This window comes from Ischnura elegans, chromosome 9 (genome assembly GCF_921293095.1).
Source record: "Ischnura elegans chromosome 9, ioIscEleg1.1, whole genome shotgun sequence".
In the NCBI taxonomy this organism is placed as follows: domain Eukaryota; kingdom Metazoa; phylum Arthropoda; class Insecta; order Odonata; family Coenagrionidae; genus Ischnura; species Ischnura elegans.
Genome location: NC_060254.1, coordinates 77,598,745 through 77,618,980, shown reverse-complemented (window position 1 = coordinate 77,618,980; position 20,236 = coordinate 77,598,745). Strand labels below are relative to the sequence as shown.

General features: G+C 40.0%; 1 protein-coding gene across 1 annotated transcript in view; it reads right to left on the bottom strand.

Moving 5' to 3' along the window:
- The window catches only part of LOC124164966, a 167,103-nt gene extending 147,263 nt beyond the window's left edge, over window positions 1-19,840 (bottom strand). Inside the window, exon 1 of the mRNA XM_046542204.1 lies at window positions 18,305-19,840. Within this exon, the coding sequence (XP_046398160.1) occupies window positions 18,305-18,916 (612 nt within the window). The 5' untranslated portion in view covers window positions 18,917-19,840. The remainder of the gene's footprint in view (window positions 1-18,304) is intronic.
- Window positions 19,841-20,236: the final 396 nt, after the last annotated feature.

Here is a 20,236-nt window from a genome sequence, read left to right as displayed (position 1 = left end):
TCCTGGCAGCATCATTATTTTCGCTATCGAATAAAAGGTAAGGTCTTTCCAAGGTAACGCTCTGCGGCCAAACTCTACCCTGATACCTATATGGTCAGTGGCTACTTCAGTGGTAGTTAAAATAGTAGTAGTACAAATAATAGTAGTACAAATGTCTTTTGACAGTGGGTTTTTTGGAGTATTTCTACATTGAGACAGAAATAACTTGTAATCGCCTAAAATAAAACATGATTGCCAATAAAATATCCCAGACATGAAGGCTAAAAACAAGGAAATTGCAGCAATGTCCTCCTACCTATTTCATTTTCAGTATGATTGAATCCAGCTGAGAATAGCAACATGCCGTCGGGCGGTACTGATCAGACAAGCACTACGCGAGGTTTGAACATCACCATGAGAATTATATGAGTTTAGGTTCTAACAAGATCATTGGATTTTATTGCTGAATTGCCTTGACAGCGCCTTGAATAGGCATAGAAGAATGATTCGGTGCACATATGACAAAAACTTAAGAAAATCGAAGAATTTGGTGCCGCGCATCTAGGAAATCAAAGGAGAGTATGTAATAAAACCCTAAAATTTATGCTTATTACTTGTATGAGTTCATGTTCTATTCTGATGTGTGCTTAGTAGATGCATTGCGCCTGAAATCAGCGGTTCAACTATTTCATCCTCTCAGAAGGCTAAAGGAAAGTTATCCTCTATCTGCAAAAGCGTACGTGAAAGTTTTATAGTTGCATTAACACAAGGGAATGTATATCATTCCATTCGTCATCCCTGATCTAAGCACCAATTACGGCAAACTTTGAGACAATAATCATTGAAAGTTAGCTTCAGCGCCTTCTGTTTCTTAATTCAAATCAGGCGTCCCATTCCATTAAGGTAGCGTCACATTCCACTGAGATGTCTTGATCTGACCATTTGGTGAAGGAACAGCAGAAACATGTAATGCTCCACGATGTGTGAAGTACGCATCTTCACCGGAGAATGAGAAAATAATGCGCTCTATAGAGGCGTAATTAGATTTGGAGAATTAAGATTGAGAAATGTTGGTACGAGTTTCAAGTCAAGGAAATTCTGAGAAATCCACGCTCCAATCTTACTTTACAACTCAGACACGAAAATTCCTACACTCCGTGTTAATCTGTCACCCATTCTAGTCATGTAAAACCGTGGGATAGCTCTTCGCACTCAATTTCATCAAAACAGGAGTGCGAATCTCTCCAGGTAATCCAATTTAACTAGACAATAAGGGATGTGAAATTCTAGAGCGATTATCCCTCATGACTAACATACAAAGAATAAGCGTTAAGCATAACCCGTAATTAACTAATTCGTTGAATATAACAGTAGGATAATCAGATAAAATCGGAAAAGCGAGACATCTTTAATAAAATAAAAACTACAAATGGTAATTTCATATAAAACTCCGCTACCGAAGGTAAATCGACGTCATATGTCATTAACAAGGGATTTTATTTCCTTGGCAACGACATAAAATGCCGAAACCATGGTTGGTTGTGGAAATTTACATTAAAGTGTGGAAAATGTATTAAGTAATTTATATTTTACAGTGGACCTGTAAGATTAAATTAAAGTATATTAAAGTAGAAATAGAATGAAGGGTATTTTCAGAGGGATGGATGCCATACCCGAGCAACATACTTTTATATAATATAACTGGGAAAATCCTTGATAGTGTAAAAAATATAGTCCATGTAGAGTGACTATTGGATAAACGCATCTTAATCAACCTCGAAATAAATACCATAGAGTGCAAAATCTTTTAATCACTCATATACTCGTACACTTCTGACATATGTCCAAGCCGAAAGTACATACTTTTTTTATCTTACTACTTCGAAATCAAAATAAATGTCATTCATAAATGACATTCACCCCTAGAGATCCCAACTCGTTCATCTCGTCATGTTAACCTCTCCTTAATGTCCTTTATTTCTGACAAATCCTTACATTAAATTACATTACTTAAATTTCGATGTGTGGTTTATTCTTCCTCCCGGGGTCATTGGCGTCTAATTTTCCATTTCAAAAGATACACGGTATGGGTACCTACACGTTAGGGCGGATCGGAAAAATCGATTTTTTTCAAATCCATCTGGCCCATTGAAAAAAAGTTGTGGGACCGATCAAAAATAAGGCCTGAAAAATTTGAGACCTGTAGGTGAACCCCTGACCCTCGCTCAAATGCAATTTAGGGGGGGAAGGTCGAAATTCGAAAAATATAGTATTTTATGGTCATTTCCTATAGATTTTGCCGAGTTACTGCCCTTTAGGGCAAAAATTTCGTGCATTTTGACGTACCTGCCACCGTTTAGCCACAAAATGCCTAATTTGAGTCCGCGCTCGCGGAGATAATATTCCAACGCCCACGCAGCGTCGCGGATACAAGAGCCGCAGGCCGATCCCCTCCCCTCCCCGCTCACTTCTACCCCTCCCACGCCTCCAATACAGCAAAATGCATCCCGCGTATACTGCTAGGAGGTCATTTATCTTTGATAATATAAATCGGAAGATGGTAGAAGGTAATAAAGGAAGCTTAGTGAGACGACTTGTCCCTTATTAGGCGCCTCGTCGGGGTTAAACAAATCGATGTTACCAACTTTTAGAGAAGTGATGAAATATTTTTAGATCCGAGAACGCAGGAAAGGAGCCTACGGTCCATGAAAAGGCCTCTCGAGTGGCTATAAAGGTGTGCGAACTATGGTGACCCTTCCCTTCCATTATGTGTGTGACTAAATGATTTAGCGGTACAAAAGGAAGTACTAAAACTTACGGAAAATGCGAATAGGCCAAACGAAGGGTTTTTGCTTAAGTACAAACCTGAAGCACTTTGGAAAGAACATTTGAAATTATGCGATATTTTTGCGTGTAAGTGCAAGAAGGAGCATAATGTTCCCCCCAATGAATAAGTATGTTGAGAGACCAGCGGACGAAACTAAAGATGGTGGCTGCAGAATTGAGTCCTAAAGAAACTCGACAACTGAGGAAAAAAAAGAGAATCGCCGGAGAGTGTTGAGTTAACATCGTCAATTCTTGTATGGGAAAATAGTATCAAAAATATTCTTCATCAATTCATCCGAAGAAAATTAAACTTAAGAGATATCATCCGATTTTTATCTCTACTTTCCTCATCAAATAAAAATTCAGGACTAAACTCAAACTGGAACTTCTGCGAGGAAAATGCGTCTGCCAAATGTGATAGAGGTATATGCAAGAACCAAGAAACAGCAATGATCGTCCCCGCAACATTAGTTGACGCAAAAATCATAACTTCGTAAGAAACATCCAAGGTAGTTTGCAAGAATTACTTACGTAGACAGAAAAAGATGCTAATTATTGTGAATACGAAAAGAGAGGTATCAAAGAGTGTCATCAAAGGGCTACATTTTTATGGAGTGAAAGACTATACTTTTGTCTGATGAAAAAAGGCAAGAGCACTTATCAATCCAAGTTTAGAGGGGAATGTGTGATGTTAGTTGAAGAAACAGGGTCCCACTTTTGGGTTTGCCTCCCCAGTCGTAGGATTAGCAAAAGTTATAAAATCTGCCATTCTCGATTCCTTTCCGAGTGAAAATTAGATACACGAAAATAAAAAGGATTTGAATGCGATGGTGAATACCGCCCAAAAAGGAGGCATCATCCCTATGCTACAAGCATAATTCCAACATCCCTTGCTATGTGAGTAAACTCTTCTCGGGATTCCCACCGGGTTAATTTTTCCATAATGGCAAACGTTTCAAGCTCCGACTCGGGACTCATCATCAGGGATAAATTTCGTTGAATCCCGAGAAGAGTTTACCCACATCATTCGCCGGGAAAGTATCAAATCATATTTCATCCCTTACAGAGGTCTATTTGCTAATTGCACTAATTTGACTTAGATTTGCGGCATAAATATTGGGAGGGCAATCTAAGGACCGAATTTGCGTTGTTGCAAGTATTTGTTTGGCGGCCGATCCGAGATTTTTTAAAGTGCTGGATTTTAACATCAACTTTAAGGACTACTCGCTGATGACATATTGGAGAGAGACCACAGTACCTCCGGCTACATCTGACCTTAGGGCTGTGGATTTTCAAAAATCTGTTGATGAACTTTCAGATTTGAAGTTAAATATTTCTTTTTGTTATAGATATGGACGAGAGATTCGTGAAGATATTCACAAAAACTTTGTTGACAACAGCAAAAGACGAGGAATGACACTGATATAAGAAATACAGATTGGAAAGCAGGTAATTGAAAAATTCTTTCGTGATTGTTCATCCACAGACGATACTGAAACATTAAATATTTAGACTAACGAAGTAAGACGCACTTGGTGTGAATTTTGGTGCATTTGGCGCGTGGGAGAAGCTTGCGGGGAGGGGACGCGAGCGGCTTTCGCCCAAAATCCATTTAATCATATCTGTCGGACAAAACCGAAATTGGAGCGCATATCCGAAGGTAGCACACCTTTATAGCCTCTCGAGAGGCCTTTTCATGGACCGTAGGCTCCTTTCCTGCGTTCTCGGATCTAAAAATATTTCATCACTTCTCTAAAAGTTGGTAACATCGATTTGTTTAACCCCGACGAGGCGCCTAATAAGGGACAAGTCGTCTCACTAAGCTTCCTTTATTACCTTCTACCATCTTCCGATTTATATTATCAAAGATAAATGACCTCCTAGCAGTATACGCGGGATGCATTTTGCTGTATTGGAGGCGTGGGAGGGGTAGAAGTGAGCGGGGAGGGGAGGGGATCGGCCTGCGGCTCTTGTATCCGCGACGCTGCGTGGGCGTTGGAATATTATCTCCGCGAGCGCGGACTCAAATTAGGCATTTTGTGGCTAAACGGTGGCAGGTACGTCAAAATGCACGAAATTTTTGCCCTAAAGGGCAGTAACTCGGCAAAATCTATAGGAAATGACCATAAAATACTATATTTTTCGAATTTCGACCTTCCCCCCCTAAATTGCATTTGAGCGAGGGTCAGGGGTTCACCTACAGGTCTCAAATTTTTCAGGCCTTATTTTTGATCGGTCCCACAACTTTTTTTCAATGGGCCAGATGGATTTGAAAAAAATCGATTTTTCCGATCCGCCCTACTACACGTGTTCTCGGAAGAGGGTGCTAGCTACCTTCTCTCCACTAATAATTAAGTACTTTAAGAATGCAACGTTCTTTTCAGAGGTGAATGAGAATGAGAGGGAATTAGACAAGGATACTGAACCATTAAGGGAGAAAAAAAAAGGAATAGAGTTTAATGTGGTAGCTAGAGTAATGGCTCCGCACTCCAAGGGCCTGGGTTCAAATCCCCGGTATGCCAGAGATATTTCAGAGACATCCCGATATCTGCTTGATCGCTTTGTGGATGGCACTTCAAGTACAACACACCGCCCGTCGAATGGGACGTTAAACCGTGGTCCCCTTGACGCCTCTCGGTAAGAGCAGGTTAATGCCAACACCGGGATTTTCTCCACACTTCCATCTATTACCCTATTCTTTTTTTTATATAACGTTGCACGCGTGCGCGTGACAACGTACAATAGGGTAGTTTCCTTCATCAAAGAAAACGAAATGCATTGATTGCGATTCCTTACCCACCATCAGTGTATTCATAATATACAAATTATTTGGTTTTAGAAATCCCAGTTAAGACGAATGGCAATGGTCAATTTTAACCTCATTTGAAAAAAGGCCAGATTGGCGCCCATGCGATTCCACTCCACGTGACGTCACAGGGACTTAGTTTCTATACGAGTAAATAGGAGTTTTACATCGTCTGAGATTGACAATGCATGCATGAGGCACAGAGTTCAGTGAAATATCTCATCATAATCACCCATTAAAAATACCTAAGTTCGGAAAGTTTCCTTCGTTTGATAGGGGAATAATAATCCTTATCTAAGCCGAGCGCTACCTGGTAGCAGGATAGTCGGCTACCTGCTAGCATCCTGCGTCGTATCAGCGCTCAAAGCCTCGCACCAAGGTGGCCTCAAACGGCGGCAGCCGGTACCAATATGACGTCACACGGAATTTTCCCAGCATTCCTACTTAGCCGTCGCGTTTTCCCGCGCTTGAAAATTTTCACTTTTTGTTCAATCGCGAAAAATAGATATCGTCATTCGAAAATCTAAGAGCGTGAAATGCGTACTCCAGGAGTAATAATCTTTCGATTTAGGCAATAAAAAAATAAAAGGAAACCACCCTATTGTTTTATGCAGTAGTTTGTAATTATAAAAAAATTAAGAGGACTGGGTTGGAATGGTTGCTTGAGTGTTGACCTCCCACCCAGTGAGTATTCCTTCAAATTCCGGTGGTAGCGGAGAATTTTCATCGACCGATCCAATCTCTCCTGAAGTACTTTGAAGAGGGCACTTTGAGTATAGCACTTCGTCCGTCGGATGGGACGCAAAGCTGTGATCTCTTCGGCGCCTCTTTCTAAGAGCGGCCTAACGCCAACGCCGGGTTTCTCTCCACCCTTCATTCCCTTATCCGTACAGCACTCATTACATAATGTTGTACTTGATGATGATGCTATCACGTCGAATAAGGTTGAATGAATCAATGATAAATATCTGATGGAGGACAAAAACGCGTTTTAGTACAAAGATGATTTGAAATCACTTTAAAACGAACATTTTGATCCTTTAATAGTTATTTACCAATGATATTTGTACTAAAGATTCAAAAAAATCTTTATACCAATTTTTTCAAATGATCAAAAGATCATTTAATTTTTTATCAATGGAAGGGTTTGTCAATCCCTACCCGTAAAATCTTCTAGTACAGCACTTTGTCCGTCGGATGGGACGTTAAGCTGTTGTCCCCTTGGCACCTGTCGTTAATAGCAGGCTAAAAACGACTCTGGGTTTCCCTCCAACATTACTTCCCTTGTCGCAAATGTCATCAGCTGTCGGTCGCCTCCTCCAAATACCATACCGCGAGAGGGAATGAAGAGGAGAAGAGATCAAGGCAGGCACGGAAGAAGTGGAAAGAGAAGAGTGAAAGTCTAGCATTTGGTGGCACTGATTGAAAGCGAGGAATGAATACGTGCGAGGAGGCACGTCCCCGGTATTTGCTTTCCATTCAACGGAAATAAATATAACGCCCTCTCGAAGCCGAGAGCCAAGGCTTGTCTCCGGGACAAATAATGCATTCTTGCCGATGCCTCTCCGTCTCCTCGGGAGCCAGGCGGGATTGTTGGGAGCACGACCGACGATGGGCTCAAGTCTTCCTCTTCTTCTTCTTGTTCATCTCACGGGGCCAGGCGCAGCGCTCCGCCTCGCAGAAACGCTTTCAAGCATGTTCGCGCGTAACGAATTCGGAGAAAAGAAATGCAGCCGTTGCTGCTCCACAACGGACGGCACAAGAGAATCTTGGGGGGGAGGAGGGGTAAGATATTTTTGTATTCCGGAGACGACGGGTCACGAAGTTCAATATTTGACTTTTTTCCAACCACCTCCTCTCCTAGTTCTCGCAAGATTTCAATTCGCATATGCAAAGAAAGATCTTTCGACGAGTTGGGGCATCGCAAATCAGTGATTCACACCCGACGTGGGTGCTCTCAGGAGGGTGAACTTCTGCGACACAGCGCGTGTGACATAATGATACAGATGTGAGTCAAGACGAGCTAAAAACTTTTGAGGAAATGAAGGACTTCAACTAAATGATGACTGCAACTGTTTTTCATAAATCCGTGATATTTAAATGCGCGATGGAAATGTATGATGAAATGTTATAAGAAAGGTTTCTAGGAATATATTCCGAGACATGTAAATATGATGAATTCTTTTCTCTTCCTCCTGCATAGCCCACGGGTTTACAAATCTTACATTCAAAGAGATTTTTTAACGATTCAGCATTTTAACAGAGTTTCACAAAACCTGGATGCAATGCATAAACGACCGACGCAATGCATGGTGTATGCGTCCAACGAGGGTTTAAAAACTCTAAAGGTGAGTATTTGAAGGCATACTTCGTGCTGTTTTTACGATAAATTCTGTCATTATGTACCGATGTCTTCGTCAATACAAAAATTACGTTATTTAAGTTTCAATTGAACGTCACATCATCTGAAATCTAATATTCTCAATCCTATTAATACATAATATGTGTTTAGGAAGGATAGATATATGCACATAAAACACACATGTTATGGGTTGAAGGTAGCGGCACCGTTTACATAAATGAGATTTTCCATTTAAGTATATCACAGGCTGACTTGGTTCCATGTCAATGAGCAAGTTGAAAGAAATATCAACCTGGTTATGTTTGCTCGTGAGCACTTTAAATCGTATACAGGATTTGCCAAATTACGGAAGTCGCTCGTCTTAACCCTTCAAAGACCGGACTAACTTGCCAACTAATTTTTATTATTTTTTGCATATCCTTTTTATTTTACAATTAATTAAGAGATATTATGAAAGAAAACCCGAACAAAAATTTTTAAATGCGTTTTCGAGCATGTTTCCTGTATGGAAACACGCCACAATATTTTGCTATTGCTTGAAAAGTAAATATACTTTTGACCAAAAAAATAAGTTAACAACGCAATACATATTGATATTTTGAATGAATGAGCGCTTTTTTTCTGGAGAGTGAATGTGGGGAAAAATATCGAATAAACCGCATAATCACAAAAGAGGAGATAAACATAACCAATTTTCAAGAAGCATAATTAATGACCAATGTATTTAAGTAAATAAAAGATTGTAGCACTTTTCCAAAAACTGTTTTACTGCGTACAACGCGTTTCGGCTCACTGAGCCATCAACTGGTACAAGACACAGCAAAACATTTAAAAATCACCTTTAACCCGTGAGAAAGGGGGTTGGGGAGGATTTGACATCTTTGAAGAAGGGGGTGGGAACTGGCGTACAGAGTGGATACAGTGGGAAAAGATACACTACGGGATGTGGGGGAGCCACGCTGGAAGGAGGACTCTAGTAATAACTATAAAATAACGACACGTGGGAAGAGCCACAGAAAACGGAGGGGGGGTTGAGAAGAGTAAAAAAGGGGGTATGGTAAACAGAGAGGCCGCGTGTCGCTAGAAATGGAGAGGCAGGAGTAAGTAGCGAGGCAGGAAAAGAAGACGGGGTGAGGAGTCCCTTTGGGTTAGCTAAGAAGAAAAAAAATGTGGAAAAGTGCTACGATCTTTTATTTATTTAAATATGTCTAACTTCCACCAATTGAAGCCTGAATCTGTTGAACTTAACGACCAATGTGTACACTAGTCATGCAATACACTGCATGACTAGTGTATGTATATTCTTATAACTTATACTTAAACAATTAAATAAAATACTTAAACACTCTATTTACTATACAAAAGCTATAAAAGTAATCACAATCGCAAAATATAATTTTTATGAATTTGTTCCCGAATGGGAACATTGAACTGCTAACGTTTCGTATCACTACATGCCTTATTTAAACACATGGCTCGTGAAAACAAATATTCTATCCAATATTAATATCCACATCCCAGAATTAAGGTGCAAATATTATGGTCCTAAAGCAATAAACTGCGAGACTACGAAAAATATGCACATTACCGTATAAAATATAATATACAACATTATTCTGAATAAAGAGATAAAGCAAAGAATACTTTTTATCTACAGAGCACCTGGTAAGAAGATGATAGGAGGTGTTTGAATATTAGCCATGAAAGATACGTAATGAGTGTGAGGATAAAATTGAATGGAAATGACTCATGAAAACTCATGGAATATGAATAAGAAATCCACGATGCTTGTGAGGGTAGAGATTATTACTTGATATTAGTAAACTCATTTGGGAATTGAAATTCCCTAATTCTCACGAGATGTACAGTACATATTTCATCAACATGTATTGAAAGCTAAAACACTAAAGTGCACTAGTCCTCGTCATACACAAATACAAAATCAAGAATAAATTTATACTTTAACTTAAATACAAAAGTTCATAATATATGGAACAGTGATTGAGCCTGCTGTCATGTTTTTTTCTCTGTATCTATGTCAAATGCTTTTTCGTGAATTGCTGTGCTCTTGTAAAATATATCATGGGCCAAAAAGGCCCATTATAATAAATTAATTGAAATCAAAATTGATTAATCACAGAAATTTTTGTCACATTTGTCACATACATTAATTCATCCATAGAATAAAAAGGTCTTTTTTGTGAGCCGGGCATGAATAGCGTATTGAAATTATAGAGGCTGGCATAACTTGCTTCAGGAGGCAAACTGTTAACTAGACGCATTTTTATTACGTTTAAGGAGTTGCAGGCTTTAGAAATGGCGAATTTTTTGGCAATATGAGTAATGACAACTTCAACTGGGAAACATCGCATCATGGTAAAATGATGAGTACCACTCAACAAGTGAATAACGACGTGGCGCAATCTAGTTTTCGAACGCAGTGCAGGCGCCTGGCCTGCCCCCAAGTGGAGAGCAAGCTGAATCAATCAATTTAAACTGCACTTCCGTCACTCCTCGTGAATGCAAAATCGTCATAGGGTAATGAACTCTACCAATCTTAGCCTCTTAGAAAAAGAGCACTTTCCGAGATGAATATAAAAAAACCAAACGATTCCCGCATGCATATTTGCACGTAGTTATTATTGGGGATATGAGTGATTGGTTTGTTAAAATAAAATTTAATTGCACTCAGATATTTTTCCAAAAAATCCAGTCCCGATTATTATTTTCCCGATTTCCCTGGCCGCTATGAACCCTGAGGCACTTACTTAGATGGCTGAAGGGGCAAGGATGTCCAAAATCCTCTCAAACAGTATATACAACTGGAAAGTTGTCATTCAGCATCGCTTTATAAACGGAGTTCGCCTTCAAGCACTCATACGGTAATGAAAATATTTCTAAAAAGTAAACCGATTTAGGAATATTCAGTGGAAGTTTGACATATTCAATTATGTATGTAATTATGAATGCATACAATGTAACTGCACTGTTCAACTATTGTTTTTATCCGTACAATGCGTTTTTCGGCTCACGGAGCCATCATCTGGCACAAGATGATGGCTCCGTGAGCACATCACGAGTTCTTACGACTATGATTAGCAAATGGCAAATTAATAGACAAATGAGTTATTCAGAGGCCCTTTTCTACAAGAACCCTTACAAAATTCATTCTCCTACATAATACCCCCGAATAGTAAATGAGTAGACAGATAAATTATTAATAGTCTTGTTTCGCCCTGTAGGGGTGTATCGGGTTGTGGTGTATCGCCCTGAAATTTCGCGGAGGTGGAGGAAGCGAAGTTTTTGAACCCTCAAGACCTCCCGGTCACTGCGGTCTTGAATTTCGTGCTTAGGTTTTGCAGAACGTAGATCGATTGCCTTCATGAGTAGATGACAATTTTTACCTTGTGCGTGTAAATGAAAACAAAGCACGTGAGACGGATGGACGAGGCCGAGAAGTTGCCGACAAAAAATATTCAATCAAGACTGATATTACTCCGAACGGATATATACGGGAATTCGTTTTTCCCCGAGCCATAAAGGACTCTAATAAATACTAGTCGTAATTTTGTTTGAGCATTTTATGTGTAAACAGCTGGTGTCCTAACACCCCTTACCACAGGCCTTTTCAAGTGGCTTGCGGGGTAGCTTGTAGATTAAGATGAAAAGTTTGTGACGTCATTAACTCATCTTTAAAATAGTGGAGGCCATTAATTTTTCGTCACGAAAATATGCCACCGATCCAAAATCGGAAAAAATACGTGTATCAAACTCAATTACAATCTACAATAAATGTAAATTGGTGAACGAGCCCACTTCTCTTCAAGGCCAGGAAAATATTCGGTGACTTTAAGAAGGAGATTACATTTTGGAAGGGTTCTTAGGAGAGAAGGGACTCTTTGTAACGTATTACCCTAAAATTCCGGGGAAGTGTGAGGGGGGGACGGAGTTTTTTTTGGAACCCTCAAGATCTCCCGGTCACTGCGGCCTTGAATTTTGTTTGTATGGGCTTTTCCTTGCCCGAGCAAAGGGAGTCAATGCACAGTATGGCAAAAAATACTTCGACATGAGCAACATGCATTAAGATAAAAATATAACCAGTGTTGATAAAAGTGCTGAGAGAAGGTAACTCGGCTCAATCACAGATACTTCGTTAAAATAGTGATCAATTAGGGTAGTGAGGGGAAGAGTCCACATGGGGCAAGATTCCTTTTCCGAAATATTCCTCTAAATGCCGGGATGATGCCACTTGTAGTCAATCAGTCTCATTTAAGTGCCTGAAAGTAACAGATGGGTACTTTCAGTAGAGACAACGAACTAAAGCACGTGAGTGGGCGCGACTTTTATCTAAATGGTAGGACCACGAAATTCTTATCTGTGCTTTAAGTGTTTATTTAACCACTATGTTTGTCTAGCGATCCTTTAAATGCATTCTTTGCCTCGGATATTCATGCAGTTATCAGGTTCGCAGCCCACCATGTGGTTTTGCTATGGCGTATGAGGTATTGCGAGTGCCGTTGCGGCAAGAGTCCTGGAGCAAGTGTCTCCATGACGACTCTTGCCTCACGGGCGCTGACTCCTGCCCCACTTAATTCCATTGCTTTATGTATATAACCTGATAGTTTCTGAAATAAATATCACATGTACTTTGTTGATAAATTTATTGAGAGAAAACCCGATCGGAAAGAAATTGGAAAACAAATTTTGGATTTAACTACACTGAAAAGGAACAATGGAGAATCTGTACGTTCTATTGTAGCTGCTATAGATATTGATGAATTGTCTCAGCGTAAATATTGCTTAATTTCAGAATTTTCGGTGCGTTTCATTATTAGATATGCGTAATACAGCCACATGTCTCTCCTGAGAGCATTAGACTACATCCAAAAGCATTGCATGTGCAAAAGCGGCGTATAAACTCGAAGGAAAACTCTGAAATTTTTACGAGTTTCCCCTACGCCCAGAAACTATACATAAAGATATCTAAAAATAAGGTTGAGGGTTGTGACGCTGAGCGGCGGTTGATGGATGGCAAACTGGGCATTAACTCACCCGGAAAAACTGATTATCACTGTGGAGTTTGTGGAAAATTGTACTGAGATCCACCAATTGTTGCTTGGATATTGTGTGATGAATGAAATACATGGAGAAAAGAACCTTGCACCACATATTCTGGTAAGGGAAAGTTCACATGCTAAGATTAGGACTGCTGCCCAACATTAGGGGCAACAGTCCCAATCACAAAGTTAAGGGTAAAGAGTCCTAATCACCATAATAAGCGACACCACATCAGGGGCAAGATTCCTATTTGTTTTTCTCTTGCATTTTGATGAATAACGGCAATTCTTTATTTTTTTCGGAAGCAATGGAAGATAGTAAATTGTTGTAAATGTAACTGCGAACAAATTGAGTAAAAATAAAAGTTATTGTTTGCACCTGAATGCACAAAATTTATAATTGTTTGTTAGATGTGTACTCTTGCCCCTCATTCCTCTAAAATTACAAGATACTGATTAGAAAAGTAATCAGTAAAATTACAATTAAAACTGCAATTACTTCTTGTAATCTTGTCCGCTCTAAAGTCTCCTAATAACTATCGAATATTTAAATAAAAATATTAAATAACTAAGTCATAGAAATTGCTGAACTTGCAATTTCACTCTCAATGTATATAATTTCAACTTCCGTAGCAACACAATGGGTGTCATATTTTGTATCTATCATAAGTGGGCTACAAGATAAGGGTTGCTGAACCTATAGTACAAGCAAATTATGGTACTCAGGGATTCTAAGTTACCTCTAACCCTAAGTAAATCAGTGAAATCAATAAATTAATCGTCGATCACGAGCAATCAACGATTTTTAAGAACAAAACGATTCCCCTTTCACCGTAAGAAGTAAATTGCAGGTAAAAATGAATCTTTCCAAGTAAAAATTAGATGCAGAAGTAATCGTTGCAAGCAATTCGATTACTTCAAAACTGCATATAACTTCATTACTAGCCAAAACTGCATATTACTTCATCAATTCAAACAGTAATCCGGAAGGAAAAAGGTAAAAAATATATTGCTAGTGACATCGATAGTAGACTAGTCGTGAAAGGAACGCCGAAAGTTCGCGGAGAAACGCTGAACACAAGGGACAAGAGGGGGCTAACATGTTGCGTACAGACACACAGAGACACCGGGAGACTGGCGAGAGAGGATCTCAGCCTTAAAACTTTGATCACGCTGTTTCATTTTCAAGCCAGACGGCACGCGAAACTTTTAAAAGATAGATTAAGTGACTCGGGTTCAAGGGAAAGGCGCTACAGAGCAGGGTCAACTTTGAACCTTGAACCGAGAGGATGCTCGCTGCCCAAAATGCGGCTATCGCTCGTGTTTCCGTTCAACAATAGGTGCACACAGGCGATACGAATGAGAAACTTAAACACTTTGAGTCATATGGACGGCAAATACCGACTCTGTCCCAGTCGCCATTTTAGCGCTAAATTTTAGCCTCCTTTGGAAATTTCCTCCTTCCATTTGATCATTCTTTCATCTTAAAATATCAAATGAAAAGAAATACGATGCCAAATTAGGATATTTTATGAAAGATGATCCTAGTCATTAGGTATTTTATCATTTCACTCACTAGTTATACCAAGCATCTGAAACGTATGATATTTGTGTGAAATATATTTTTTTAATTAATAATATGAAATAAATTTTAAAAAACGGAAATTAAAATAATGACAAATAATATACTTAATATATGAATAAAGTAATTAAAACTATTACCTTAAGCGCTAGGCTGATTAATAACAAATGAAAAGTTCAGGCTGCGTGCAGATGATAGTGAAAGTAGCAGGCTTTCAATTCTTAATGGATATACTTCAAATTTTAAAAGCAAAATAACTCTATGGCGCGTGCCATACATAATTGGCGCATGTATAGTTTTCCCAAACACTAGAACCGCTACATAAATAATACCGACTCCCTAATCCCCTAAGGATTATCAATTGAGATATAGGAATTATTGTTCAAACAGGAAAAAAGGAAAAAGAAATATAATCAAAGGAAAAACTATGCTGTTCTAAAAAGTAGGTGATGAATTTCTGAAAACACTTAGTATGTTCTAGTGACGAAAAAAATCTGTCTTGCGCTTCATTCAAAGACTCCCATTTTGACCCGGACCATTTGTAAATACGCATCCACCCGCAATACGCACAAATTAAAAACCCCAGTGCACCTGGTAATTTGTCGTCTGCCAACAATAGCTATTCCTACAAAGTATCCCTTATCAACATGCAGTATAATAAGTGGGGAATTTGTACATAAGGTAGATGCAGCGATAAATATAAACATGATCCATGCACCACTAAAAAGGTCAATATCGAAAGATTTACTGAACCAAAACAGAAATTGCAAGCTGTGAATTGATTTTTTTGTTGACTTGAAGAAAAGAAGGATACCTCAAACTTCAACACCTCCATTTTAAAACTAAATATACCGTCTTGCTCGTAAGAAACGTATAAATGGATGAGCCGAGCAGCTTCGAATAGCTAAATAATCATACCAATCCCATGAATATTTCATTATTCGTCCGAAATGGAATTCGAAAATATTACGGCGCAAATCATTGAGGTTGCCTCAATAAATATCTCAGAAATCCATTTGGGTGCAAAGGAAATATTTTAAGCCCAAAGTAATTATTTCCAAAAGGACTCAATTACGAAGAATATTAAGTTTATTATTGAATAAAAACTCAGGAATGAAATGAATTAAGTATTTATATTTTAAGAAAGCATTGAAAAAATATAACACATTTTAAGAATGTCGATTTCAAATTACCCACCATCCCAACCACATATCATTTGGCACCTAAGATATAAGCATTGGCACATACGTGGCACGAAATATTGTTTGTAAATCAATGACCTGATGTCATGAAAATGACCTAAATGGTTTGTTTCAAGACAGCCTCTCACTACATTTTTTTAAATCAAACTGAACAATAAAACAAAAGCCTTGTCTTAACCTTAAAGTGTCCTCATTTTTAGCCATAGCCCTTACAAGCCCACTTAAGGGCGTTGGACGTTATTATGAAGGAAAAAGTCCGATAATTCCAGAGTGGTGCGGAGGAATTTTTCCGTGTTGAAATATTTACGTGCAATTTTTCCCCAATTTTAAGTTTATTGCAACATGGGTTTAAATGTTACTACATCATCTTCATGGTATAATATGTGTAGTATCATTGAAACCAAGATTGTACTAAACCTTATAATCGTGGAAATTTGCAGTAAATAATTCCAATGATTATTAAAGGATATGCCAACATATTCTTTACAATGATAATCATTGTAAAGAATATGTTGGTTTATTGGACAAGCTCTTATTATTCCCGGCACTCAAAGACAGAAGAAAGCAATAATAATAATTTTCATCATAGAGAATAAGGGTAAATAGGGCTCACGAAATAGAGGGGTTAAGTTATAACTCTATATGGGATTGGTATCCCTTTAAAGCGAGAAGGATGAGGTCATCCTCGAGTCGCTATGGGAATAGAGGCTCCACGGAAAGCAGGCCATCAGATTTTATTTAACAGCATTAGCTTTAAAGACCGCTGGCAATCAAATAACGTACTACGCTATAAAGTGAGCATAAATCATCAAAGAAACGTCTGTGTTTCATCTTTAAACGTATTCAATACGCATTTTTAGAGATTAGGAAGAATATTAGATGAATTACGCGAGTTTTTTCTCGAGATGCAGAAAAGGTTGATAGAATTACACGTTCTGTCGACGATTAACTTCATATTTTCTTAATACGCTAAAGTATTTGAGTTGCTAAGGTGAATTTCTTGATAAGTAGTAGAGCTCTCTGTCATGATATGCCCTGGAATCTACGGAATTACTATTCACAAGGAATATTTAGGCGAATTAAGCAAGTTTATTTCTTATAAATGGACAGAATTTTGTTTCTGGATGTGTCCCATCCGCTAAACATTAAGTGCAATGCCATCATAGACGTCAAAAAATTCAGCCAAGAGTTTCCAACGTGAAAATGACGTTCCCCACACTCTCTTTAGTATCCTACACAAAACTTTAACCCTGTTTTAAAAGTGCCAGGTACGAAAAAATCAAGATGTAAAAGGAATGAAAAAATTACTTCAAAGGAGAAGATGGCTGTTTCATTTCATAAAAATATATACCACACAAGATAACCGAGCTAAGTGAGATGTCTTCTTAACGTAGATATCAAAGTCAAGCAATCAAAATATGTAATTAGTTCCGTCCTCTGAATAACTGCATCCACACGCATAACTTCTACAAGTTACAAAGTTGGGGAATATTTTCTTCATTCCTCAATCTCAGCAGTGTGAATCAGTTTTCTCTCTGTTTATCTCGACTAAGGCATCACAAAATGACATTAAATTAGCGACAAATGCAATTAATCAGGCTGCAATGGATAATATTTTTTTTCCGCGGACAATCAATGGTCCCAAAATACTAATGAAATGGAAATGAAAACGCTACCAATACACTAAAAGCTATAAATTCTTCTATTCAGGTTTAAGGCTGGTGTCTTTACAACCTCTGCCATACGCTAATAACGCGGCTAAAATTATACTATAAGATAAAGATCACATTGTCGTACGGATTGTTTTGGTAATTTGTTTTCCTTCCTACGTAAAATCATGGGATAAACAAAAATCAATCAACACGCTACCAATATGCCTCACATCCAAATGACGCCCCTTTTCACGCTAGCGGCTAGAATCTTATCACGATAAATGAGTTAACTTGCGGGAATGAAATGTAAACACAGGTATTCGCTCACCGGTATCCTGAAGTGAGGCATATTCTGTACAAATTAAAATTAGAAATTCCTGTAAATGGTAAAACAGATATAGTGTCTCTAGTGTACATTTCAATGTACCATGGTTCAATCACTTTTAATTTTATGTTTTGTGAACTTTCCCCATTTAATTCTTCTCAAATTCCGTTCTGTACCAGTTAAACTCTAATTTCTGATTTCAGGTCCAGTTATGTACTAAGTGGAAGTTGTTGTTGCAATGAAGACGGTACTATTTATTTTCTGTTGAAGTTCTTTGGAATTTATTATTTTTTCTTGCAATTTTTCTAATTGTAAAAGGACACTAGATTTTTATTTCTGTAAAATCTTAAGGACCTTGGGACTCCATGACTACAAACTTTTATCATTATTAATAAAAAAAGAAAATATAACTCACATCCAAATAATGCCCCTTCTCGCGTTAGTGGATAGTGTCTTGATACGATAAATGAGCTGGATTGCTGGAATGAAATGTGAACACAGGTTTTCACTCACCGGTATCCTTGAGTACGAAGTGAGCCAGACCCAGGGGTTGTTCACCGTTTCCTCCTTGGGGCGAGCCCTATCCTTCTCCTCCAGCTCGGACTTCATCTTCGGGTGGAAGAATTCCACGTTGTAGTCCTCATCATTCGACGGAACGGCGTTGCTGTCCTCGACCGCAGACCGGCGAGTTCTCCTCCCCTCCCGGGCAGTCGGCGCCTTCTTCTCGGCGAGGAGGACCGACTCCCCTTTGACCGGAGACTCGTCATCCGGTGGCTTTTCCTCCGCGGACCGGTGCACGATCCTGCCGGCCAAGCACTCCTCTTCGACGCGGGAGACGTATGCGTAGAGCGAGAATGACAGCGACACCTCGATCAGGAAGAGCACCACGACGGAGGCGTAGAGTACTTTGAGGTGCGGGAACTCGGGTCTGTCCTTGCCGCTCCTCGTACGCATACCGGACCGCTCGCCGGAGGCGGATCTGTAAGCGGGGGCGAGTTGGTCTCCTCCCGGGGCGGCACGAGTGCCGGCGCCGCTATCGGCCCCCGGCGCCCGCCTCCCAGGCGGTGCCTGGCCCCTCTTCGGCACTAAGTTCAGCAGGTAGAAGGGATCGCCGCTGCCCGGCATCCCGTGAGGATTAGCCGTTGCACACGCACAATTCTTCCTCCGCTTGGAATCCCGGCTTGAAGGCGGAGAGATCCAAACCAAAAAGGAGTTGGGGAATTCGAGATTCTATTCCTTAAACAATTCCTGGGAAGGGAAGAGTCGGAGCAAAGGCAGGACGACAATTGTGGAGAAATGCAGAGATATTATCACAAAGCAGTTGACGACCGATACCTAAAATAGCCTTCTGCCTGTACCATTGGTAGAGAAAGGACAAAACACCCTCTCAATGATCTCCACAACGGCGGGGGCAAATTCACATTGTTAGGATCAAGCACGAGTTGTTTTCTGAACGGTATTGGCGCAGAAATACGTCGACAGGGATTATTCAAAGAAAAGAAGAGCCTAATCTTGCGATTCCCAAAGTCGTGGAAATGTAGCCACTCGCGAACTTCCAGCTGTTTGATGTTTTTCAGTGTTGATTGGATTATAAATATCACGAGAGAGTCAGTAATCACGTTGCTTCACGCTTCCACTAGGACAACCTGAATAGGATTACGGTCGTAGGGGATAAAGCCCAACCGAAAAATGGTAAGGAAAAAAGATTCACTCCTCCAGAAAAGGGATCAAATCACTTCACAACGACCTTGGAAACCTCGGAAGACGACGCGAGCAATCTTCCGAACCGTATGAAAGCGGGAAGGCGAAGTCAGCTCTCCCAACAGCGGTATTTGAACCAACCGGCCGGATCCCTTTGGATCTTCGCGCGACGGGAGAACACTTGCAGCTGGCCCGACTCGAAAAGCGAATTAAAAAAAAACGAAATCCCGGCGATGAAATTATTCACCAACTTGAATGGGGCAATCTCGTCGAGCAAAGTCAGCCAGGGCCGCACGAGCAGGGGCCTCGCGAGCGAAATATTTGCGACCCGTACTAGTCGAACGCGTGATCGCGACTGTCCGCTTGGCAGTCGCCGGCGGAACTGATATAGCAGCGACGTCGGAGGGGGAGGTTAAGGGAATTTTTTTCGGAATCGGTGAATGGGGAAAGGAGAGTGAGAAAAGGGGGAGGGGAAATGCCAGGGTCTCTCCCTCTCCGTAGGGGTTTTAGGGGGGAGGGGTTCGAGAGAGAGGGAGAGTAAACTGCGCAGCCTCGCGGAATATGTGTGGCGGGGGAGGAAAACATAGGGGAGGAGGGGGTGTAGGAGAGACATTTCCCCTCTGGAGAGTAGAGAGGTCAGGGGAAGACCCTAGGAGGGAGAGAAGGGAAGGATACAAGGACAAGGGAAGCCAGAGGAGGAATAGGAAGGAGGAGGGGGTAGATACGACAGCCGTTTGATATCCG